The sequence below is a fragment of the Mastacembelus armatus genome, chromosome 20 (assembly GCF_900324485.2).
Source record: "Mastacembelus armatus chromosome 20, fMasArm1.2, whole genome shotgun sequence".
Taxonomy (NCBI): Eukaryota; Metazoa; Chordata; class Actinopteri; order Synbranchiformes; family Mastacembelidae; genus Mastacembelus; species Mastacembelus armatus.
This window is the reverse complement of record NC_046652.1, coordinates 5,593,311-5,620,251: the sequence shown is the minus strand read 5'-3', so window position 1 is coordinate 5,620,251 and position 26,941 is coordinate 5,593,311. Positions and strand designations below refer to the sequence as shown.

Here is a 26,941-nt window from a genome sequence, read left to right as displayed (position 1 = left end):
GGATATGTGGACATCACTGAGGTCACTTGAAAGCAGGGCCCACACCTGGTATGGACTTTGTAATGTTGTTTTTGGAGCTCACCCCATACCAGGGACTAAAGCTGAGCTATCTTAAATGAAGCTGCTTAGATTTTAACCATTGAAGTTGAATAGGTCCTAGGTTGCAATACACTACATTGCCTGAGCACCCCTTCAGTGATATACCTGATCATGAAATTCAGTAAAGCCTCTTGTCTTAGACCAAGCCAGATTTTCTTTCTGCTAAATTAATCTAACTAGCTGGTTTTGATCTTTTCATCTAACCCTTCACAAGAAAGTAGGTGCATTTCCCAAAATGTTGAACTGTTTCATTTGTACTTTTCTATTTACCTATTAATCCAATAAAGTAAAGTGTTTGTCGTTATCAGTGGTCCTTGTTAGTTTGGCAAAGGAAATGCAAAATTTGGATCTTGTAGCCTGGTGACGGCTGCGAAATCTCAGAGGTGACAGGAGAGAGGTTTACATGGGTTATTAGGCCTGTAGCTTTGTGTGAATCAGACTGTATTGGACTTAAGTATAGCTACAGTAACAGCAGGATGCAGCAGTGATTCATACACTGATACAGCCCACCACAGTGTGCGGTTTTTAGTCTACAGAACATTTCTGTGTAGGACTTAGTAAAAAAAAAAAAAAGACAACAATGTGATAATGACAGAGAAATACAAAGGATAATCCCAAATACATTCAGGTTAAGAAGAAAACAGGGAGAAGATACAAGTTTATGTTTGTGTATACATGTAGGTTTTCAGGGTGTGTTCGTTAATCATCCTCACTTCATCTCTGACTTATATCTATGCCACTTTGTCATTCATTTCCTGTGCCATAACAGCATCTGCTAATGAGATGATATCATCTTCTATCTTCATTTTATTTGTCATGAGTTTTACAATTGATTTGAGATTTATCAGCATAGCCAATATGTCACGTTCAAGTGAAGACTTGCTGCTCTTTGTCATATAACAATAATTATCTCACAGAATAGATATATTATCTTTCAGATTTTGGATATGGCATTTTGCATATGTCTCAAAGGAAAAATTCTTGAAATTGAAATTTCTGTCTTTGTGACAGCTTAAAATAATACTTGACATGCTCATGCCCAGGAAGGTATCATTATGCAGCAGCTAAGCCTGTCTTAATATCAGGATTAATGTCTAGATAAGGATTTGCTCAGTATTAAGCCACAGAGTGTGAATGCTCATCTCAGTGTGTCATCCCCACTGTGTGTGCACATCTGCTGATACACAACCACATAAAGTGACGTACACAGATGCAAATATGCTGCTTTCGTGTATAACAAAGGCTATGTGTTGGTAAAGTGTATATGATAAAGTATTGAAATGTTACTCCATTTTTATAAATGCAGTACTGGATCCTAAAAAACTAAAATATTTGTGATACAGAGTTTTGAATCTAAATTGTGGTCTGTTCCTCCCATACTAACTGGTAGCAATCTGCATGATTTCAGCTGTGACTCATCTCTGTATGCTGTATACACATATCAACGCACACATACATAAACTGTCTTTCCAAATAGTAATCCATTTTCTGCAATGCTCCCTACCCACTTTCATCTGGAAATCCCTGTTTGTTTGCTCCAATCCATGGTTCCTCCTCCTCTGTTTTCCTTCTCTATTATTCAGTCTTTCCCCGTCGCTCTACTTTCATCTCGCCCTGTCTCAGTGTCGCTCACTGTCTCCCGATAATTCTCCCCTGTCATTGCTGTGTATCATCTTCTATCTGTTGCAGTGTGCCTGTGGCTTGAGGCAGCAGTGTTGCCTTCTCATCACCTGTCAAGACACTGAGACTTTCATAGACACAAGAGACCCCATAACATCCCATAGTGTTTTCAGACCATGCAGCAATACAGGTGATGAGTGATTTTGGAAATAGGTTTTACTTTTTTTGCTGACAAGTAGAATAGAAATTAAAAACACTCTCTTGTTTTTCAGCTTGTTTGAACCACAGTGCAATTGGCTTAGCTTAGCATAAAGCCTGGAAACAAGAAAAACACACATGAAAATAGTCTGAATCGTATGTAACCTAAAAAATCCAGTTCAAGTCTATTGAAAAAATTAAATGGTGCAAAGGTACAAAGTGGTAAACTGCCAGAGATGAAAGAATTGGGTTACCAGAAACAAAAAAATTTCAGTTCATACAAAAAAAGTATTTTTCAGGGAAGAAGTGCTGGGTTAACAATTTAGAGCAGTTCTACAGCAAGTAGTACAATGTTCTCATAATGGCAAAAAAAAGGCAATTAACAAAGGAAGACAGACAGACCATCATAACCCTTAAAAGTGTAGGTCTTTTCTTTAGAGAAATTTCAAAGAAAGCCAAGGTGTCAGTGAGTTTAGTTTCCCACACCATCAAAAGGACACTTGGACACTGGATGAAAGTGACAGGAAGAGGTCTGGCATACCCAAAGCCACAGCAGCACAGTCTCCAGATTTAAACTGGACAAAAAGGTGAAAGCAAAGCACCCTACAAGTGCGACACGTCTACGGGAGCTACTGCACCAGTTTTGGGAAGAGCTTTCTAAATAATGCTTGATATCTGTTGTAGAAATAATGCCACCAGTGTTTTTGGCTGTTATACATCTGTGCTTATAATTGTAAATACCCCTTCTTGGCACAATTTGAGAAACACTGACCATATTTAAAAGCTGTAAATGCTCATGCAAAAAAACTTTCTTTATAAGGAAAGTACTCAGATAGTATCTTAGTTGCAGTTGTCATTATGATTTTAAAAAAGCAGACAGGTTAATTTTCCAAACAATGGGCAATGTTTCTCAATTGCACCAGTGTTATTTAAAGCTATGAGCACAGCTGTATATGTAAATGTCAATAGAAACCGGAGAAATTGACTGATAGTGTACATGGTGCAAAATTACAAAACACCCATATCACTCACTAATTGTTTTTTTTTTTCCTTTGGAAAAGTCAAGTTGACTGTACCAGTTCTAACTTTATATTCAATGCAAGGGACATCACAGTGGTATCTCAGTATTTCTCCTATGTGCATTTGACAGCAGACACCACCACAGCAAAATTATGAATACCACTGCTTAGTATTCACAGTGAAACATAACCACTGAAAACTGCAATTTTGCTAGACCCACTGGATGTAGGGAAGCACCTCAGATCCAGGGTTGTATTGGAGGCTTAACAAATCATAGAATAGCATTTTTACAGACTCCACAGCTGTTGACGTGTCAAAACGGCTCCCTCTCTAAACTTCTTCTACAAATTCTAGGATCACTTGTTATTAAAAAGCTACATTCCCACTTCTGGGTAAATAGGTCGTCAGTAGCTTCAGGTACATGTTTATGTTGGCCCATTGATCGTAGCTGTAACTATAATTGTAAGTTAAGAAACAAAAATATCAAGAAAGTATCAAATGTAGAATATTATATCCAACATTACTATGAAGAACACAACGTATTAACGTTACGTCTGAATGAGTAATGTTACTCTACTAGAAGGAAACAAATTCCATATGAAACACCATCATATTGACATTATTCACATCTGTGTAATTACTTGTGATATTACTACATTGACTTGTATATTACAGATACTGTAAATGTTAAATTAGGGCAGTCAGACAATCTTTCCAGGGACCACAAATGCAATGTCTTAACCTGCTAAATTTATTTCTCCTGTATATTGAGGCATTTCATGGTTTGTGACATTATTATTATTACCGCCAAGACATGTTTCTACCAATATTTTGGGAGGGTAGAAATGCCCCTACCATTAATACTGACCATTTGAGATCATTCCAATGTGACCTCCCTGAGGCTACATCTAAGATGATCAGTTTGGGCATGCTAGCATTTAATTGAATGAAAAGGAGGAGGCCACCTGAAGGCTCCTATAATGTGGAGGAGGAAGTAACTGGCTGTGAATGTGCTGACAGAAAAAGGTTATCTGGGCTGTTGGTTCATACCTCAAGCATGGGTGGAAATGACACAAAATAATTTTGTACATGCTCATATTGTCCTGTGGGCTGTAGATATCTTATTTTATCTTATCTTGAATAATGACAATGATTCATCACCAGTTTTCACACTGTGAGAAATAATAGCAACTAATGTTAACTATGTTAGCTAATGTTTCCCAGCAAGTCTTTTTCAACAGCAGGCTAGAAAATACAGAAAATATATAGAAAAATAGAAAAAATAATATATATAATAATAATAATAATATATAGAAAATAAAGAAAATATCAAGATATATAATATTTTAAATTTCATTCTAGAGACCCTACAGAAGTTCTGACTAATCATTAGATGACTCAGGAAGGGAACTCAGGGCTTGGCAGGCTGTGTTCAGCAGGCGAGGAGAATTGCTAATTCTGAATGGGAAGACAGCGCTTTGAGGAGCTCCTGAACCCAACTAACATGTTCTCTGACAAGGAGGCAGAGTCTGTAATAGTGTGAGAGACTTGTGTCCATATTCTTTCAAGATGTCAAACACATTTTACTTTTCTCTCTTTTTTTTTTTTTTTTTTTTTTAATGGACAGGATCTCAAGGTGCAGATGGGAGATAGAGTGTGTCTTTTTTTGCACATGTGGTTCTGTTGGCTACATCAGATTGTGACGTTAAGCATGCAGAATCAGGATAGATGGATGGACAATAACTTGCCTCTCAATGAGCTATTTCTACCGATGGCTACAATTACTACAGTAGTTTGCAACTCCACTGTGAGGTTTGTGCATCATTTTTCAGATATAACTTAAAGAAGAATTTATCAAATTTGTTTATGTAACAGTTTGTAAACAGTTGATGGTATTTTGCCCTTTTCACAGGGAGATTCATTCCTTGGCAGTAGGAGACAGCCAATGGCAATCAGATGGGGAGATAAATGGCTGCCATCAAGGCTGTCTGTTCAGTTGAGCATTGGGGTTGTGAAGGTTGACACTCGCTGATGGTGAAGTAAACACACAGCGTGCCCTTCCATGCAGACTAGAGTATACTGTCTGCCAAGTCCCTGATCTGCTACTGTTGGATCTCAGCTGCGTGTTCAAGAGATGTGCCATAACAGTGTAAATGAAGTGTGAGGGTGTGAATGAGAGAGAAAAATTACATTGTTATTATTCTGGGAAGAGGTAGAGTGCTTGGTTGTGCTACTATTGCTGGTCATTCTAATAACTGTTAAAATAGCTTAAATATGTTTCTTTAAATAGTCAAAAATGTTATAAAACTTTAGATACAAAATAATTATTTGCTGCATTAATCTGGAATAATTAAATCAAAAGAATGTAGCTAATTTCTAACTTACATTGTTATTATTAAAGAAATCTAATGAATAATATAATAGATACAAATTGACTACATACATAAATTAATCTCGCTGGGATTGGACAATGTTCTACATACAAAACCAGGTCACAGCAGTTGATACTATAGTAGGTGTTAGCCACTTTATTTAAATATGGTATGGTAGTCCAAAATATTCTCACACTGGTTGATAACGCATTAAAATTTATAATGTAAAAATAATAGAATATTACAGTTGAATCTTTCATTAATGTGCAATATATCATGAGTAACTCTCCTTAATGTTCCCATGAGTGGTTTCTGATGGGAACGCAGATGTTATCTACATTGTTGCTGCCTAATTAAATCATTGTCCCAGAACACTCCCAGTTTAGCACATGCTTTTACTTTTGTGAGTGTTTTTGCAATACAGTACATTTCCTTCATGTTTGTGCTGTTGGAATTACACGTTTCCTTAATACTTGTACTTTTTGCATGTTTTCAGATTTGCATTAGCTCTGTGCTTTAACTTTTGTACATGCTTTGCTCCCAGGAGCCACCATAACAATTCCATTGCCTTTACAATTTTTAATGGATTTTCTTCTTGTGCAGCATTTTATAGCATCTTGACAACCATAATATTTATTCAATTACCTAACATCTACTGTAATACCAACTGCCCACTTGTTTTTGGATACATACATATAATGAAAGCATGTGGGTTTCCTATTTTCATATATAGTTGTTACACTGTTTTGTAACATCATTGGTAATTGCGAGAACTGACAATGCCCACAAGCACAACCACCCTGAAAAACTCACACCATGAAATCTGTGTGCAAACAACTGTCTGTCTGCTCATAGTACAGTGTGACCTATGAGTCAGTGTCAGGTTACCAAAGCAGGAGAATGATGGAGTGTCAGGGCTGTGTCACTTCTTGTCATTGCTGTCACTCGAGGTTGTTGCTTCATTAAACTGAGTTACTGAAGTGAAGATTGGTCAGGGACATCCCAGTATCAGAGAACACAGTCAAGGCTAAGTCTAATAGACTGAACTGCCAGAAATGTAACTGTATGTAAACATATTAACACATACACTGAAAGTACAGTATTCAGCATATTAACATAGTTTAAGCTATCATACCACAGCCTACAGCACTACTACCTTATGTGTATCACCAAATACATACGTTTTTTTCTTTTCTGTCATTCTCACACGTAGTTAATGTTTTTAAAACATACGATACAGCAAATCTCATTTCATTTCACTGACCGCTCTGTCTACACTGATTGCAAAACATTGATGATTTGTACTTTAAACTGACAGGCATTATGCTTTTATGCAATGAGGTAATTTGCCCTCATAGCTGAATGCTCTGGGAAATGGCTTTTCTGACTGCTCTGACCATCCTATAATGGATCTAGCCATTATAGCATTCAACTGAATGCAATATCATTGTTATTCCAGTTAGCTTGCCCCACAGTGTAGGATATATAGAGAGTATATGTGTGTCTGTATCAGTGTGCATATTTTTGCTGCAAGTACACTCTAAAGGGAATGTAATGAGCTAAATTGCAATAATTTTGGGGGAAAAAACACTTTTAGGTCTCCTTTCATGTAACAATAATCTGGGCTTTTAACCTCTTCCTCTGTTATACCTGTCCAGCTGTGATACATCCGTCTCCCATTCTTGTCTTGTCTCTTTGTCCTTCTTCCTCAAAGGCTATGAGAAACCCAAGTTGACTGAAGAAATGGCAGTATGTTTGAATTATTCCTCTATAAAGTTTTCCCCCTTCACAGTATCTCTCTCTCTCTCTCTCTCTCTCACTGTCTAAATCCCAAACTACTGCCTTGTTTGATTGTTTGCTTTTGTGTATTTGTGTGTATGTGAGCATGTACTTGGGTTTGGTTGAATACGATTGTCTCTGTGCAACATTTAGTGTAACTGCAAGAGTAGACATGGTCTTCAGTCTTCATGCAGTACTTCTGTTTAAGATGAAAAGAAAATTTTATGACTGCCTCAGGAAATAATGACCTCTTCTGAAATTAATGTGTGTGGCTTAAAAGAACAAAACCACACTGTGGTCTGAACTCCCTGTGCTGCAACCTGTCCCGATATCTTAGAGTACTGTGTGTGTGTGCACGCAGCTGATATTGCAGACGAAAACCTGTTTACACATTCACACTGTTGGGACTTCACTTCCCTAATTGGGACCATAGTAACACCCAAGTAAATCACTGATTGTGTAACTGAGGGAATTGTATTTGTGACTGCTACTTTAAGGTTATTTAAGAATGTTTTACCGTTAGACAATTAGACATGATTTCCTCACAGCTCAAACTGACCATCATAAAAATGTTTTGTTACAAAGGTAAAGAAGGTTCAATCAATAGGAGGCAAAAATGACTGATGAGAAAAATAGTGTCTAAATGCAAATCAGAGAATGCTTGTTCATATTCTCATAACATATATTTGTATTTTAATTTACTCTAATTGACTCTACTGATTTTTCAACTGCACTTTATTAGGTTAAAGTCAATATGTATTCCTTTCAGTCCTGTAGTGTGCTTTGGGCTTGTTTGTTATCAGCACTGATCCATTAGCAAACATGACTGCATGAACAGTCACTTGCTACCATCTTAGATTTTTCACCTTTGTCTTTTATTTAAATGTTTTTTTATTTCTCTCATAATATTTCTTTTTTTACTCCACACTGCATTTCTGTTTTTATCTTCTTTCTTAATCACTTATTTGCAAGTGTCTCATTGCAGAATTTATAGTTGTGTTACAGCATTTTTGTAAAATGCATTTAGTTCAGATAGTGTGTGGTCTACTCTTTATTTCCAGTAGCTCAAATCAAAAGCGCTGTGCAGTTAGAGATACCTTTCTTTCTCAGGCTGCAGTCAATAGCTTGTCTTTAACATTCAATACTGTATTCTGCCTTCCTTTCCCTGAATCACCTCTGACAAGAGCTGCTCTCTCTGGACCTGCAAATGATCCATGGTGTTGGGTGTCAGTCATACTGCAGCTGTGAGTGTTTGGTTGTGTGTGTGCATCTGTGTATGTGTAGTCAACATGCTTTGCTGCTGTTGCCAGTGTTGAGGCCATGTGGAATGAATTGATTTGAAGTGTGTGTCTGTGTTTGCGTGTATGTGTCAATGTGTGTGTGAGATATGAATATTTCACACACGCATGGTGTGATTTAGTATGGACACATTGAAACACTTGTGCAAAATGCACTTAGCACCGATACTATAAATTGTGCTGCCTTCCTTCTCTCTGTCATTTGTAGTCGTTCTGGTGGTCAAATAACCCTCTTTCTCAGAAAATGTCATGCTTAATACTGTATTCTGCCTTTCTTTCATGGGAAAGAACCCAGGGCCCTGATTATTCTGAACTGGAACTCCTTCCTCTTTTTTCTCCTTGGTTTGATTCTAATTATTCCTCTCTGTCTTTTTCCCCATTTATTCCTCCTATCCCTGCATGCAGTTCTTCTCTCATCACAGGAGAATTTAGTGAATGATGCTTTTCCGTAGCTCTACATCTTTGCTGCCACAGAAATAGCCACCGTATCCCTGGCGGCTATCCCAAACCTCCTCTTAATATATACAGCAGCACATCCTCTCACTCAGCATTAGCACAGTGATGTTAAAACATACTGTGTGCTATTCTGACTGAATAGTGATTAAAAAAAAAAACAAAAAAACCACATTGCTGATGTAGATAAGATTTTAGGAGCATTTTAATAAATATGTTGTTTACTTTTCAAAAACACACAACTGTAAATATAATAATAAAGCTGTTTCTTAGAAAAAGACTATACTCTTTTGAGAAGCACATAAAATAATGGGAATGGGGATCCAGTGATTTGCAGGTATTACTCTAACTGCTGCCTCACTCTATGCGAAACATACTGTAGGCTATTTGCAGCATATTGAAGGTTGACATTGTTCCCTTGTGGCTGCATAACAAGGGAACATTCACTACAAAGAGCTCATTCCCCACTGACTGAAGCTCTCTTGTTGGGTATGTGCTCAGTAGCTGCTGCAACCACAGCCCCCACCCCTTGCCTTTCTTTCTCAGTTGGCATCTCTTCATGTGGTTGATGCTTAAGCTGCTTTCTTGGCACATTTGGTTACATTTTCCTGTGTGAAGAGAGATTATTCAGCTGAGGAAAGATCAATCTGCTCCTCTGTAACAAGCTACAGCTGTTAATCTGAGATACAGCAAGAGAAACACGATGGGGGATAATGGGAAGAAAAGTGGCATGAGCTTCATTTTAGTTTTCATGACGGGAATGATGGAGATAGAGGTATTGATTAATGAAAGTAAAAGTATATATGAAAGTTGGACTTGTCTAAATGTATCCATTGATTGTTACATACCTACATGTTTCTTTTTTCAACTTGTTTTTAAGTCTTTACTAGAGGAGGGAAGGAAGTGGGAACACTACCACAGGCATTGCTTTAATTGTCGCAGCTCTTGACTCTCCTATGTTTTCTTGGCCCTGTTACCATCTGGACATGCTAGCCACCAGCCTGCTACCTGTCTAGTCATCTAGCCCTGGATGTTGTAGTCTCCACGCAGCTACTTCTGCAGCTAGTTCTGGTTCTACTAACGACTTCCAGCCTATTTCCCAGTCAGCCAACCACAATCCTGCTCCTGAATCAGCCAGTAGCCCACCTTTCTCTGACTGGTTAGCTGGTTACCAACAAATAAGCAATTACCCACAATTTTCACAATTTGTAGGGTGAACTGCCATTCCAGTACATTCCAGCATAACCGATCATCAAGCCCCAGGGCTTCCTGTTTCAAGGACCGCAGCATACCCAGTCTCCAGGCGCTTGCTTCTGCCAACAGCCACTAGCTCACCTGCTCACCTCCCTGAGAATGTTCTCTTCTCTGTAAGCATTCATCTTTAATACTAGCCTCTTGCCCAACCTCCACATATTCTGCCTTTCTTGCCTTTCTGAGAGTGGTTCTGCCTTTGCCATGTATAGAATCTGTGGAATCTAGATACAGCTTATCTTAGGAGAAGGGGTGCTGCTGGTAACCAGCAGAGAACTGGCTGGAAGACAAATGGCAGCTGAATGGCTTTAAGATGGGAGCAGCGAGTCTGAGTGGCTGAAACTGTATGTGATGTATGTTAAGAAGTGTAGCAGCGCTTTGCCTGCCCTTGGTGGTGCAGTAGGAAAGAGTTTATGTAGAAAAACTGACAAATGGTGGTAAGGGAGGTGGGTTTTTTCCTTCTGAGCTTCTCCATGAGGCACTCCCATGCCAGGTATTACTATACCATAATTCTCTTATATGTTCAGTATACATCAATGCATAGACAGTATCTGTCAGTTGCAGGGAACACAAACACAATCATGCTGCACTCAATGCACGACTGTTTGGGATTGCAGAGATTAAGACGAGAAACTCAAGGACTATATAATCATAGCACACAGTACAGCGCTAGCAGGAGGCTGTCACATTCAAGGATAGGACTATTCTGACATTTAGACTAATGACATTCTTCTGGGATTTTTATTCCATGCTGTGCGTAAGTGTGTGGGTTTATGAATTATCAGCATGTGAAGAGAGAAAAGGAGTTAGAGCAACACATGGAGCAGCTGCGTGTCACCGTCTTATGTGGTCACCTTGAGCTTGTCATACACTTTCTGCGGAATAATAAGTAGGTGGTCTAATAGAAGAGAAGAAGTCATAATGTGAATAAAAAAATCAACTACTGTTCTCTGCAGAACAGAGAGACGTGAGAGCAGTTGACTTCAGATTATTGCAGATAAAGGAGCTCCAGGGCGAGAAGGAGTAACTAAAACTGAGGCCCACAGACCATATGGACTAAAACAACACTATTAACACAGGGAATGTGGCAGCCTCACACATAAAGACTCATAAAACCCACATCAACTAGCACAGTAGACATTAGAGCCTTTTCCTTTTCAAACGCCATCATTAATTACTGCAGGAAGTGGACAGAGTTGGCAAACACTTCTCTTTTTGTCATATTCTGACAATACACATGTTCCTTAATGAGTAATGCATTGCCAACATTCACATCATGCTCCATCACAGCCTAAAGGAAAGTCACCAGAAAGATTTGAATAGACCTTAACCAGAGCCCCAGCGTCTGAGATTTGTTTTGCAGGTGGGAGAGGTGTGTGGAAAAATCACCGATGAGTTGAGCAGTGTAGTACACCGCCAATTTGCAACATGTAATTAAAGGCCATCATCATCTTTACCATTCTTCAAAGCTGGAAAAGCAACAAAGGAAACTGATGCTGAGATGCAAACAGGCTCAGCACTCACACCGTTCACTCACACCATTTGATGCAAGAGCAGCAGGTGCAGCAGGCTTATTCGTGGGCTCAGCAGAAATTTCTCTTATAAGATTTTACTTAATTTGGCACAAAATGACTGTGATGTTCTTCTGTCAGTAATTTTTACCACATAGTATCATTCACTTCTTTTTCAATAACATGAGGTCCATAAAAATAAGCAGAGAGAGCTGAGCCTGGAGTTGGCAGCAAAACCTGAACCTTATCACCTGGTTGGATGAGCCTTTGTGTAAACGAAGAGTTCAGCAGTTGAGTTGTGTACAAGGTCCATCTGCACATTAACAGTCCATCCTGCAGAAAGCACAAAAGACATAAAATAAAAGCATTTAGCAAGAAGACAGTGATGAAATATCTGAGCAGTAATATATGTCTTATGTGTCAGAAGTTTCAGATGAGCCATTATTCAAAGTTGGTTTTTAACACAGCAGATGGCTCTGCAGAACCAGGGTTGTCACTTATAACAGCAGGAGCACTGATGCTAACATGGAATGACCCAGGTCTGATTCCTGTTTTATATAGTGGGACTTGGCCTTGGTGAGAACACTATCACAGAAAGGGATAACTTTTTCACAATTCATCCAGATTCTGGTTCTGAATCCTCTGTCACTTCAGGAACAGCCCGTACTTTTCCCTCTTTTATTGTGTATTATTTCCCATAATGAAGTGTAAATTACCTTTTCTGTTTCTTTTTTTTCATCACTTGGATGGATATGTTTGTACATTAGACATTTTTAAAAACTTTTGATTGATGGTGTAGAATTTCAGATTTGGATTTTTGTCATAGAAGGTATTAAAATTAAACTCACAATATATAACTTATTAAGAAGTAACCCAAAGCTGGAGTTAATGCATTTAACTTCACAGGCTTTTATTAATTTTATCAGAGGTTTAACAGAGCAATGAGAAGGCACCTGTTTCCAGGAAAAATATTGGTTAGGCACACAGGTCAAGCTGACATAAGGACAAAAAGAAAAAAAAGAATAAAAAAGAAAAGCAAAGGAAGAGAAAAAAGGAGTGGAAGGAAAGAGTTAATAACAGGCACGACATTGTCTTAAACTACTGATAGCTTGACAATCCCCCTGGAATCTGTTTGTAATTGCTTGTTCTCTTGCATATATTCTTTAATAATTGCTCTGACTTTGCTGTAAAGCACTGGCTAAATAACACTAGAATTGCATTAGGTCATGTCAATATTAATGCTGCCACTGTGTGCATATGCTTTGATAAAATTTACTCAACGTGTGCAGTAACTTTAGCAGTCCACTGCTTTACAGTCCATCACCGATATGAAAAGATTGTCAGGAATGTTTCTCAAACAGATTAATCAGTTTTAATACATTAGATGACAATAGATAGATGATTACAGGTACTCTGTATCATGCTTATTGGGTAAACTGGAATTGATTGGACACATTAATAATAATCCTCATGTTTATCTATGTATTTCACATGCATCACAGTATTTAAATAATGTGCCCACACCACCATCTGTCACGGTATAGATTATGGCTCCACGTGTGTTGTATATGCAGGTCTGTGCCTATCTATTCATGCTTATGTGCCTGCATACGTTTCTGTATCTCTTTTTTTTTCTTTCTTTTTTTATATTGTTTACTAACAAGCCTTTTGGCAATGGCTTGGCTTAGCTCTAATAGGCTAGGAAGCCCGCAGGGTTGTATGTGATGGATTTGAAGAGATCGAACAGGTCTATGTATGTGCTTGGTGCTACTGCAAGAATAAATTCCTGTGGAAAAGCTCAACAATGGTGGCAGTAAGGAAGATGGGTTCTTTTATTTTGAGGTTCTCTATGAAGAACTCCTAACCCTTTTACGTGTTGAGTATACATCTGGTATATTTCAGTTGCATATATATATAAAATATATATATATATTTATATATATATAAAATCAAGTGTATATGTGTATGTTTGTGTTTATGTATGGTTATTTGAAGTGAGAGGAAAACAAGAAGGGAGAGCAATATGCAACAGCTGCACCCTCTTATGTGTCACCTTGACTTTCTCTTACAGTAGAAGCAGAATAATTGGTAGGTGGTCTAAAAGAAGAAAATAAGTTATAATGTGAATAAAAAGCAGCCACTTTGCCTCAGCAGAACAGAGAGAAATGAGAACAGGTCTATGTGCCCTCTTTATTAATGTAGTGGATGAATATAATATACCAAGGCCACAACTGAAAAATGAACATTATTAAAAATGTATGCTGTATAAATTAGCCACATTCCCCCACAAAGCTTGAGCTCTATGTTTAAAACTTATTAACACAGTAAAATATATATATATAAAAATGTATAACCCAATTGTAGGCTCAAAAGAGTGAGGGGTCAGTAACTAATAAGTGTTTGTAGTCTTTTTTTTTTTTTAATCCATCCCAGCGGCATGCCTAAAGGGAGGCTAATGTCATTGTCACAGTCCGAACTAGGTCTAGGGGTGAAAGGAGTAGCTTAAAACCCCCTACAGAATAAAAGCATCTAAAATCAAAATGTAGGTTTTGACTGCTGGGGGGCAAGTTTCTAGGCAAGCAGCAGGGTTTTGAATTCACTGAAAGATGGGAAAACTGTACTTTTTCAAAGAATGGGGTGATGTTATTGTGGGATTGTGTGCAAATGAGTATACAGGCCACAAAGTTCTCGACGTATTGCAGTTTATTGAGGTGTTTGCCTGCATCTATACTTTTACCCATATAGGTGCTGAGCCTGTGGGTGCTGCAGGACCTGAGCACCCACCGAAATTTATGAGCACCAAGGTGAAAAAATTCACCTTGCACATACAGTCTAAAACCCTGGCTCCCTGTGTCCAAGACAAGCACTCTAACAACTATGAGGGATCTTGTTGAGAAAATGCTTAGAAAGTTTTGTCTGTACTTTAGTTCATCAGCCTACATGGATGATCACTCATAATCTGAAATACTTTATCTAGACTTTCTATACATATGATAAAAGTGTCTTCAAACATATTGATGATATACAAAGAAACAGTAACACGTGCCAAATAAACAGACTTTGACCATAAAACTCTTCGAAATAATTGGCATTAAGTGCATTTATAATACAGATCCGATACAGATGGAAATCAGGTTGCTATCAGGTTTTCCAGCCAGGTTTTCCAAAAGATAATTCGGCAGGAAACTTTAGTGTGTTTAGACTTGTATTACCACATACTTATTGTGTACTTACTGTACTTATTTCAATTCTAACTGCTTAGGAAAAAACTTTTAAGTGCTTTTAAGGAATTTTATGTTAAATGTCACAGAAATGGTAAGGGGTTACTGAGTGTGGAAGGGATTGGATCTAGAGGACAGGTGGTTGTTATAATTGCATTGATGACCGCAATGGGCTCGGTTGAGAAACTGGAGAAAAACAAGAGAGGATTGTGTTTGTTAAAAAAAAAAAAAGGGGGGATTCATGGTGTGTCCCACCTCTCACTGAGTGTCAGCTGGGACTGGTTCCAGCACTCCCCTGTGAGGGAATGTAATTGGTCTGTAGCTGGCCAACTACTCTGATCCAGACTGAAATATCTCAGCATCTATTGTCTAATAAAATGGTATCCTTTAATTTGTTGCTCCGCTTGGATGGATGGCCAATTGTATTTTAGCACACAGTTCACGCCCCTCTCAGGCTGCATTGTAATCTCTCTAACTGTCTGGCTTTTTGTAAAGTCTTCCTTAGATTTTTGTACTTTGATTTATGACAATTTTGTATTTGTGGTAATAAAACATAAGCAAACCAAACTAAGATGTAGGTGAAGAAGGTAAATATTATACTTGCTAAACATCATGTCACTGTCAACATATGTTGATATATTAAGCATTTAGCTCCAAGCACCCTGTGTAATTACAGCTTAACAAAGTTGCTGTCATAGCTGTAGACTAGTAATTTAAAGCTATAGAACTGTTTTACATTTGTATGCTTCCCCCTGATACTTTCCTAATTCTTAGTCCTGCACCAGTGTGATATGCAGCATTGGTGTTTATTCCTGAGAGCAAACACAGGCAAAGTCCAATGACTAACTCACAATAGCATGAGGCCAAATGTGATGAGCACAAAAACAGACAGCTACATGAAGGTGAGCAGATGAGGCTGTACAGTGCTAACAAAAAACAACGGTGAGAAAACCTGTGTAACAAAAACAAAGCATAAGCAGAAAATTTACATTCTTCCCCTTCAATCATAATGAAGATCTTATTGCCTTTTGTGGTTTCATTACTAAAAACTAAGGAACTGATAATCACAAGAACAATACCTGAGGTATCAAACTAACATTCACACAAACTAAACTGAGAGCAAAGGCTGGAGTTGTGCAGCAGTTAAGCGTGGATTGCTGATTGCTGATCAGGCACAGCTGCGCCCAATCAGCCGCTCTACCAAAACTCCCTCACCACCATCTGTGAAGAGACACAGAGAAAGAACATGAAGAACAGGGAAGACTACAGAGGACGGGAGGGCAGGGAGTTGAGGCAACTCAGGAGGTCGACCCTGTTGCTGTGCCAAGAAACTCCCCTAAGTTGGACCAGGAACCAAAACCGAAACTCATCTAGTGGGCATCCCCTGAGCCGACCAGGTACAAGAGCTTTTCTAGTGGATGCCCATTTTGAATTAATGCCGTGAAAGCCCTCGATCAATTCATAATTACCCTCTGCATTTAGTGAATGTACACTCATAGCAGAGCTGAAGATGTTGAGGTTCTCTCTGGGAGTGATGAGGATGGATAGGATCAGGAATGAGGACATCAGAGGGACAGCTCATGTTAGATGGTTTGGAGAAAAAGCCAGGGAAGCCAGACTGAGATGGTTTGGACATGTTCAGAGGAGGAACAGTGAATACATTGGTAAAAGGATGCTGAGGTTAGAGCTGCCAGGAAGGAGGCCTAGAGGAAGACCAAAGAGGAGGTTCTTGGATGTAGTGAAGGAGGACATGAGGATAGTTGGTGTGGGTGAGGAGGACACAGAGGATAGGGTTAAATGGAGGCAGATGATTCGCTGTGGCGACCCCTGAAGGGAGCAGCCGAAAGGAGAAGAAGAAGACACTTGAAAATTCATTGATGTAGGTCAATAAACACACACACACTTACAATTAATATACATACCCTCCTATCAGAGAGGTGTGCACTTCCTGATTTACTGGTGTTATGGTGCTAAAAATTCATATGCAGTGTAAATTAACAAAACATGATGTGATGTTTGATGATTTATTTTATGCAGTTTCAGATTTTAACAGTTCTTATTTGTTTAGAGAGTATTCCTATTTTATATGCATGGAAGTGAATAGCACTGCTCTCAAGGCTTTGTGCTGCATTACAAAATATAAACATATGCAGTAATTTGCATTTTTCAGTGATTTGGATGATTTCAGTGTCCTAATACAATGTTTTAGAGTTATTCTGATTCTAATTAATTACGTATTCCATATTAAGTCAATTAACTGCATCCCCAGAAATTGCTTCTTTTTCAGTAGTCACCATATGACTTCTAATTTGTGCTGTGTTTATAAACTCAATGACATAATTTTTTATACTATCACTTTTCCAGTAATACTGCCATTGACTCCAGAAAAGTAATCATGTTTTCATTTTTCATAATAAATAACTCATGATATGAGCTTAGTCATGCAAGTCACACAGCTCTGAATTTTAGCTGGTCATCCAGGCCACCACTGAGATATTTCAGTAATATACTGGATGTATTGACATGAATTTTTGCAGAGGTATTTATGATTCCCAGTAATGAATCGTGCTGATTTCATATATCCTGACATTTTCTCTTGCAGTACCACAATGGTGACATTTTTGGTTCTGAGTGAATTATCTTAACTGCTATTTGATGGGTTGCTATTTGCTTTTGTACAAGCATTTATGTTCCCCTGAGGATGGACTGAAAAAAACACCCCTAACCTTTTTCTCGACTGCCAACAGCATTTGTGTGCTAAAGACTTTGCAGAATTGCCAAATTATTTGAACAGCAATTTAGAAACAGCAGCTGTTAGCATTTTAACACATTAAGCTAAGATCCTGAACATGGTAAAACATCAACAAGTTAGCATTTCATTATATGTTGAAATGCTAGCATTAGCATTTAGCTCACAGCTCTGCTCTGCCTGAGTGCAGCCTTACAGTGCTGATAAAATGGCTTAGGCTGTGTCCAAAATCACTCACTGTTTACTTTATAACACATTTACATTTTACTGACCTCAATTTAACAGAGCAGCTGAATGTGTTAAACCGCAAAACTATATCGTCCACAGTGGAATGAATATGATAGTTTCCACCTTTGAATGTTGACATCTCAATTTACTCTTTGTAAATGATATAGAAAGCAGTGAATGAGTGAGTGATTCTGGCTGCTGATTATTTCTAAGTGTGTGTGTGTTTTCTAGTTCTACTAAATTAAAACAAATCAATACATTATCATACATTACATTATTATGTGTAACACAACTCCTACATTAACTAATATGTTAAGAGGTGGGGTGTACATACAAAAAAAGTAATTAATTACTCAAAATATTTAACTTATTAGCATAAAATAATATATAATTCACACACAACAGTGTTGACCTGTGGAACAAAATGAACAAGACAACTGAAAACATTGCTTTTCAGTTGTGTGGGAAGTATATAAGTTTTGAGAGTTATAACTCCTAAGCACTCCACTGAGTAAGTTCAGCTCCTGAGACAAAAGAAGAAAACTGCAGTTGTTTTTGTTTTCTGACCAAGCTGCAGCTGAATCTCAAAATGTCATTATCTTGATTACAAATCTGGCCATAAAATATGTCAGCTTACCTCATAACTTCACAAAAGCCTAAGCCTGACCGTTTGCCAAATGAAAGAGTAAAAAAGAAATATGGACAGTAGGGAAAAATCAAAATTAGGGGAAAAATAAATATGATGATAATGATATGATGATATGATAAATTAATAGATGGAAGGCAGACGACAGAGAGGGAAGCCAAAACTGATGGTAAATGAGATAGCAGAGAATGAAGTAAATGAGTTAATAGATCATCAGGATAAAAAATATTTAAGTGACAAGCTGTCAAACATGTACTGCATATTACAGAATCTACATACGTATCATTCTGCTGTCTTTATTTTAGATTACAAAATGATTTGGCATTTGGTCCATTTGCTCTGTTCCCCTCTTAAACCCACTGTGCTCATAACACGTACACAGCAGAGGCTAATTTGCATAATCAATTGTTTTTAATTCAAGAGTTTGGCTTGGTGTAATCTTTCAGCATGTACAAAACATTTTGTGGTTCTTAATTTTTTCAGTGCTATTAAAATAGATCATTTTGACATTAATGCAATACTTGAGTAATTTATGGACTTGTAAACATGTTTTCCCAAAAAACCGTGCGATCTCTGGGCACATTTGCATATGCCAGACTGATGTCTAAAGCTTTTTTTCATGTTTTAAAATGGCTTTGGCTGCATTGTAAAGCATTTAACACAGCATTTTGCTCTGGTTTTCCATGTTTTCATTTCACTTTTTGTTTAAACAGAAAAACAGAAGAAATAAACAGTTAATTCTAAACAAGATATAAGTAAAAATGTTATTGTCCTTGTATCAAACCTGTGCCCCACACTCACTCCTATGGGCAATTTAGAGTCACCAATCAACCTGACATACATGTTTTTGGACTGTGGGAGGAAACCAGAGTACCTGGAGAAAACCCACACAAGCACAGGGAGAACATGCAAACTCCACACAGGTTGCGAACCCCGGACCTTCTCGCTGTGAGGCAACAGCGCTAATCACTCATCCACCGTGCTGCCCTTATCATATCAACAGTTAATGTTAAAAAGTCTAATGGGTGTGGGGACCATGAAATGACCACTGACCAATAGTATTCACTCTTGAAAAAACATGATCACCACAAAATCAGTTTAGCAGCTGCGGTGGCATTGTTGATCATATCATTTGGTCTTCATCGGAAGATACAGTTTGCCCATTTTTTCTGGAACTATAAATGTTAAAGAGGGAACATTAAAGAGTTTAAGGACTCCAGGTTGGCTTTAAAACTTGGGTTAAAATTGATCCCTGTACAATGGCAATTGAGAAGCTATTTTATACAAAGTTATTAGATCAAAATGTATTTATACAGCTCAATTTAAAAATTGCAAGGTTGCATCAAGGTGCTTGTCAGTCTGTGCAGCATACAACAACGTTTGACCCTCAAATCAGATAAAACCATAAAATGCGTTTTACATACAAATATCTGTCTCTTTTTTAAAATGAGCTAATTGTGCCTGACTGGCACCTGGATAACCCACATGGCTGCCAGGTGAGCACAGGTTTTTATGTCCCATTAGCAAAGATGTGAGTTCATTCAAAGGGACGCTAGGCATAACCAACCACTCTTGTCCTTGGATATATGTGAACATTTGCCCACTCATTTAATTAAACTGCTGGAGCTAGCCATCATCTAACTGGGCTGTTCATTAAACCTGTATGACAGACTTAGAGAGAGAAAATGGATCCTGATCCTAATCAGGACTCAAGGAAATTGTTTCCAGGCAATGGCTTCTTCAAGTTATTGAGTCAGCAATGTTTGCTCTGTTTAGGACATGTGCATGTGTTTTGGATCTCTTGTGAACCAGATACTTGCTTAGCTTAGACTCTTTTATCTGTGTTGCTTGGGGGTATATTGACATTCTTTTAGTTTGATTGAGGACATCATTTCCCAGCAGCTGCGACTTTGTACACGTATGGCAGAATATGAAGCCCCTTTGGATCATTCTGGTATATAGTGTAGAGAAGAATGCTGAGAACTCAGAGGCATCAGAGAAGCCATATGGGTTCAGGTGGAAAAACCCTCCCTTAATAGGGATAGAGGGCTCAGAGATAACCTGTCTTCAGTTTCCCAGGCTACCCTTTCATCTATTCCCAGGAGGTTAAGGAACTCTTCACGTCCTGCAGGAGGACACACTCCACACCCAGTTTGTGGATCTGAAGGGTCACAAGAGTTGACCATTAGATCCTAGACCCTCACTTCTGCTCTCTTCCATTGTTCACCTAACAAGCCTATTCAGGCTAAGGGGTGGAGTGAAACCAACCTGAAAGATAAATGTGATTTTCCTACCAGCTTTTTCAAAGATTGAAGAAGCCACTTGAATGAGTGGTGAAATGTTTCAATCTAAAAACTAGAAGTCCAGTTGGCATGACTCATCTTATAGATAACTTCACTTGGACGACAGAGAATCTTCACAGACATCTTGTTACTATGCTGCATCTAATGGTGCATATGAAAAGCAATCAGTGAAGCGCCACAGGATCGACGAGCTCCGGTAATAACTTAGTGAGATGGGAGATTGGAGTGCCTTTACTGACTCCACAGAGCCCCGTGCACATTTTACATACAGAATTCAACATGCTCCATTCAGCATGTTGTGTAACTTGGTGGTTTATTTGAGGTGGGAACACCTACACACATCTGTGGTGCATAATTGAGTGTTTGTGTGTTTGATGTATCACCGTGTTCAAACGTGTGAGCTGACATGTTTTACAGGTATAGTTTTCTGTTTTGTTTTTTGTATCACCAGAATTGTAAATAGCATCTAATAAGTCATGCGTGTATCTGCAGGATAAGTGAATGCACCGTAGGCTGTAATCTGTCTGTTACAGCGTATAGAGGAGCAGCTTTAATAATTTACTCACCACCCATTCAAGCTGCACATACTTTCACACCTTCTCAGCAGCAGGAGCAGCAGCTTGATCTTTCTACATCAGTTTCCATTCACACATAATAACTGATGAATGACAGTGTAGACACAGTTTTCCTGTAAAATGATCCATAGCTATTTGTATACAGCTGCTGCAATGACGGTATCGGCTGTGGATTTTATTTAATTTCTGAACAGGTTTTGGTTAATTATTGCAGCCTGTTTTTGTAATAGTTCATTAGCTTGAACAATTCTCTGAGGTTTTAAGAATAGGAGTGAGACTCGTTAGTGCTCCTTTACTGGTGTAGCTTAAAGCTGTAATTTTTGGACTGCAGTCCAAGCAGCACTCCAGATATAATCATGGAAGCTTTTCTTTCAGTTAATGCTGTTTTTCTCAGACTAGTTTGTGAGTGTGTGAATACAACCTTTAACTTAATGCTGTATAATAATTTAGTGTAAGTATCTTCATAGTGCCTTAATTGACAAAGATTCAATGCTGTTTTATTGGAGCATGAAGAAGACATGCATGCGGTGCCCTCTTCATGCTCTGTTTTGACTGATGTGGGCAAACAAGACATGACAGGCCCTTCTCACAAATTGAAATGTCAGCCATTACGTTAATTCCACAGAAGCAGTGTAGGAAAACGAGAGAGAGAGAACAGGAGAAAGAGAAATGGACATGCTTTCATCAAATCCATGACCCTGCTCTCCTCCCCTTCTTATTTTTATTCCCCACCACCTCCTTTTTCATCTTTCATTTTCCACAGCTACTTCAGTTATTCTGCATTCTCATTCTGCAATGTTTTCATGTGTCTACCTCTTAACCAGACACTCACCAACCTCTCGCTCTCTCTCCCCCTCCCCCTCCTGTCCTTTCTCTCTTCCCCCTCTGTCTCTCTCTCTCTCTCTCTCTTCCTCTCTTTTTCACGGTTTCAGTGAGATGAAGCAGGAGCTGGCGGAGGAAGGCAGCAGATGCTCCATCCTCTCCAAGCAGCATCGTTTTAACGAACACTGCTGCATCCGCTGCTGCGCGCCCTTCACCTTCCTGCTCAACCCCAAGCGCCAGTGCCTGGACTGCCAGTTCAACGTCTGCAAGACCTGCTGCACCTACAGCAAAAGGGATAAAGCCTGGCTCTGCTCTGCATGCCAAAAGGGCAGGTTAGTGTCTTTCTACACATTCACATGCAAACCAGCAGTGGAGATGAGAGAGCAATAGCAAATGAATTAATAGGAACAAGAAATACAAGACAAACTGTGAACTGGTTGACTGGGGGATCCTGAAGTAGTGGTAACAGTGGCATGCTGTAAAGGACATTTATGAGGGAAAAAGAAGAGACTGAGTAGAACATGTAGATGGCATATGGGCAGTGCTGGAGACATTAGGAAAAAAGTGAATGAACGAGAAGAAACAGGATTTTGTTTTACTGCTGTTTTAAGTCTACACTAATTTCTAATCGAACCTAATAGCTTTCAGCTCTGTTTTCTAAACAGTCGTTTTAACATCACTACTAGTTGTACTAGCAGTTTCAAGGAGGGCGAAAAAATGGGGCCATTATGGGAGGCAATAATGAAAAGACAAGCAGAGAAGGGGAGAAAATTGAGGTAAATGTGTAAAAAGAGGGGACATGGTAAGATCTGCACTGATGGAAAGAGACAAGAGACAGGAAAATACAGACACATCAGAGCAGGGAAAATGAATAGTCGGGTATGTTTTAAGGTCTTTATAAGCATTTTGACTTTTGACATACAATTCCAATTTTCTATGAGAAATGTTTTCTTTTTTTTCAGTTATTTCTGCTAGTTTGGGTCCTGCAGTCACATCTATAAATATATAGAAATGAGGGTTTTAATTAAAAAAAAAAAAAGAAAATAATATTCATTTATGGTTTATGGAACCAGATAAAACAATCTAAGGACCAGTAGAGGCAGGGGGATTCCCTACAGCTGGTTGTCTTTGCAAATAAACTATGTGTGTGCATGTGTATGTTAAGGATGTTTGTGCATGCATGTCTGTGCAAAGCCTTGGGAGTTGTTTTAGCACCCCGACTCACCATTGAGTGAATAGTAAGCTCTCTCTGCCTGAGCATTTGAAATACTATGATACTGAAGTGTGTGGGTCAGTCACTGTGGTGAATTCATAACAAATTCATTTGAGTGACAATATTTTGTATGTGAATGTCTCCTGAAGAGACTACATGTGTCGATTATCATGTTTTCCCCACTGGAGCTTCTGCTTGTGGTTGCTCATGTTTTTCTGAAAATATAATATAATACTATATGGGTGCATGGGGGGGATTTTGTACCTTTGTTGTCATATTTAGAGAGGAAGGTGACAAGAAATAGAAATGAACAATAGAAATCCCTATTAGTGTTGCATTAGTGTTGCATTTTGTCTACCTTCTGTCATGGAGGTTGAGGTGGAGGTGGACAGCATTGCAGAGCATGGCAGAGCTGTCTAGATATGTGCCCTATTTCTTCCCCTCAATACCCTCAATCATTGATTTTTACTGCACAGCCTTTTGAGTTAGACCTACTGCTTGGCTCTGAGTCCTGTAGTATCAGACATGAAGGAGAAGCAGGAAGCGAAGAGACGGTAGCATGGAGGAGAAGAAGGAAGGAAAACGACGATGGTAGTCAGAAGAGGTGGCCAGATTTGCATTAATCATTTCTCAGCATATGAGCTCCTCCCCTCCTTCCTCTCTATCTTTCTTTGTGTCTCTGCCTGGGGCTCAATAATGTTCTCATTAGAGGTTCAGATTGAGTCGCAGATGGGTGTGATGTCACAACACTGCCATCCACTAGCTGCAAATAAATACAGCACTTTTCATTAGTGCATTAAACAGGCTTAAATCTGGTTTTAGCATGAATTACTCTCTGTGGGTGGAGACATTCATTGGAGCACTGATTTACAGTTCACACAAGTGGTGGCCGGAGGTGCTCTAAATATTATTTTGTAAAAAGGTGTTAGCCGATGGTTGGAATGGATGATTGCAAAGAAAGGACATTAATTTGAAGTGTTGGGACATAAATACAGTGATAAGGGAGGCTTTTCTTTTTAAAAGAAGCGGTTCTCTTTAAAGAGGAATCATAAATAAGTGTACTGCCAGACAGTATCTTTATCTTTTTTTTTTTTTTTTTTGTAATCTGTGGATGATTTCTTGTCTTTTTAGGTCCAGGTAGAATTCTGCTCAATCAAATTATAAAATAATTTCATAAATGAACAGACTGTCAAATGGTCTCATGTGCATACACCGGCTGTCCATGAACAAGCACAAGGGCAAAGCCACGCTGCTCAAAAGTGTGATCTGTCAAGGCAAAGCAGATTTGTAGTCATCACACACTGGGCACATGCACAGGCTAAAGCCACCTAAAGCCTCAATTATCCAACAGTAGATATGCCATTCGATTTTTATTTATTAATTTATTTGTTTTGCTGTGATTCTAAAATTGAATTGTTCCTCTTGCATTTTATTTCCCTGCTTTGTTTTTCTGTCTTTAACTCCTGTCTTTTAATTTTTTTATCCTCCCCCAAATGTGCACGCAAGCCACATTATTCTGTTATAAATATTTTAATTAGGAGGAGTTTCTTGTCCATGCATGGAGGCACATTAATGTGCTGCGCAACAATGTGCAACTACACACAGTCTCTGAATACTCACAGACAGAAAGCCACACATAAGTTATCCTCTAGTTGGAAAACAACTGTCTGTCTTATTTTAAATGTAAGTCTAATATAAGTGATCTCTGGTAGTTTTTTTTCCAATTATGCTGCCTTCTTCTAAAGGCCAAACAGAAGCTGATTAGTTTGTTAGTTTGGGGCATTAAGACATGTGCTAGGAGGCCTGCAGTAACACTGACGTCTTGCCAGTAGTACTAGTGTGTACTGGGTATGGTGTAACAAGCATCCACACAAATACATACAATCACATTTACAGATACTACAAGCTGCTGTTTGTTTTAACCTCTATAGAGAAGTGAATGTATGTTTTTCAACATGAAGAGGATTTAGATTCTGTATAAATAACAGGCATTATGTTCAGACAGCAATAATCCAGGCACTGATCAGCAACCTTGATGGCCACAGACATGCACAAATCCTGGTCTGCTGTTGTAGTATGAACATTTATCTTTTCAATTTGATAAAAATTACATGGGCAGCTATAGAGTTTTTTTTTTTTATTGGAGCTTTATTTGGCAATGCATTTTTGTAGCTTTCCATTATTTTTAATAACCAACATCTGACATCTTGACATTTGTTATCCCCACTTGGTACATATTATATTGTTTGAATTAACATGCTTCTGGTTGCATGCTGCTGTTTTACATTACTACATTGCTGTAGTTCCTCTGAGGTTTTTAACAAGAAAGATTCTTTAACCATTTAACTGACACTTTAATTGGCTGATAAACCTAGCACCATTTTGGTGTAATAAAACAGGATGAGCTATGTTACATTTGCTTGTTAACACACAATATTGAGAGGCAGGAAATGAACCTAGTGACTTTTTCCTTAGACTGCACAGTTTCCATGACCCTTGTCCTCTCTGTCTACTTCTATTTACTTCTATTTGCCTCCACATTAAGGCTTTAGCTTTGTGTGTATTTTGTGCACATGAATACATTTTATCATCTCAAAATGATCCCATAACAGGAGTCAGTGTATGTTTTTCATGACACCAATGCTTCAAACATCAAACTAACAGACAAGCACCTGTGGCTGGAACAGGCAGATGTTTTTTTTGCACCATGAGAACTTAAAGAGCCATAACCTGAAATTTCCCGGAGGCAACTGTGGCTGGGTCTGATTTGCCTTTCCACTATATTTTCTCCTGTGTTGTCACTTTTGACATCAGTGCTGGTCTGAGCTCCTATGTCTCATACACACAGTTCAGCAGAAGATATAAATTTAATGGCTCCTGTATAAGCAGATTATCATTTAGCTGCTGTACAAACAGAACAGGCTTGCAGAAATGGGATGTCTTTGCCGTTTTGCCCATGGTCAACTCCCGGAAATCCTCATTTTACCTCTAAATCAGTATTTGTGTGATTGTCATGCTAATAGTTGAGACACAATGACATTGATTTTTAACCAAACATTAGCACTGCGAGCCCCTGCTCGCTCCTCCCACAAGTAGAACTTGATATAGTACTATAGGGCTGAAAATTTACCTCCTGGAACTGGCCTCCAAAGTGTGCAGAGGGCAGTGGGAATAAAAGCAGAACCTGGGAAATGGTTATGGGTTGGTATGTTTCTACTGTGGAAAGAGAGTCACAGCGTGATGTTTTTTATTTCTCCTTGTAGGGGTATTTTTATCAGCATGGATGAGCAATACTAGTCTTTAACAGGGAGAGTGTTCCCTACAGCACCAGGCTGCAGATAAACATGTATGTACTTTGCCATGTCTCGGCTTTAATAGCACATTTACATGTCTGTGCCTGTGTCTGTTTCTTGCTACTTGTTTACCCTGTATTTTTTATTAGCTTTTAAAAGCTTTAGGGACATTGAATTTCAGCCTTATTCTTCTGTGTTTTTCCAATAAAGTGTCTAAACACTGCAAGCCTTCTCAGATGAAGGATGGAAGACTTCCCTCTAATTCCTCTCACTGTAGCACAATCAATTTT

At 38.5% G+C, this 26,941-nt stretch overlaps 1 protein-coding gene across 3 annotated transcripts in view; it reads left to right on the top strand.

Annotated features, from left to right (window-relative positions):
• The window catches only part of myripb (myosin VIIA and Rab interacting protein b), an 89,821-nt gene that overhangs the window by 19,432 nt on the left and 43,448 nt on the right, over window positions 1-26,941 (top strand). For all 3 annotated transcript variants that reach the window (XM_026292472.1, XM_026292470.1, XM_026292471.1), the window contains exon 2: window positions 22,256-22,477. In XM_026292472.1, the coding sequence (XP_026148257.1) occupies window positions 22,256-22,477 (222 nt within the window). The remainder of the gene's footprint in view (window positions 1-22,255; window positions 22,478-26,941) is intronic.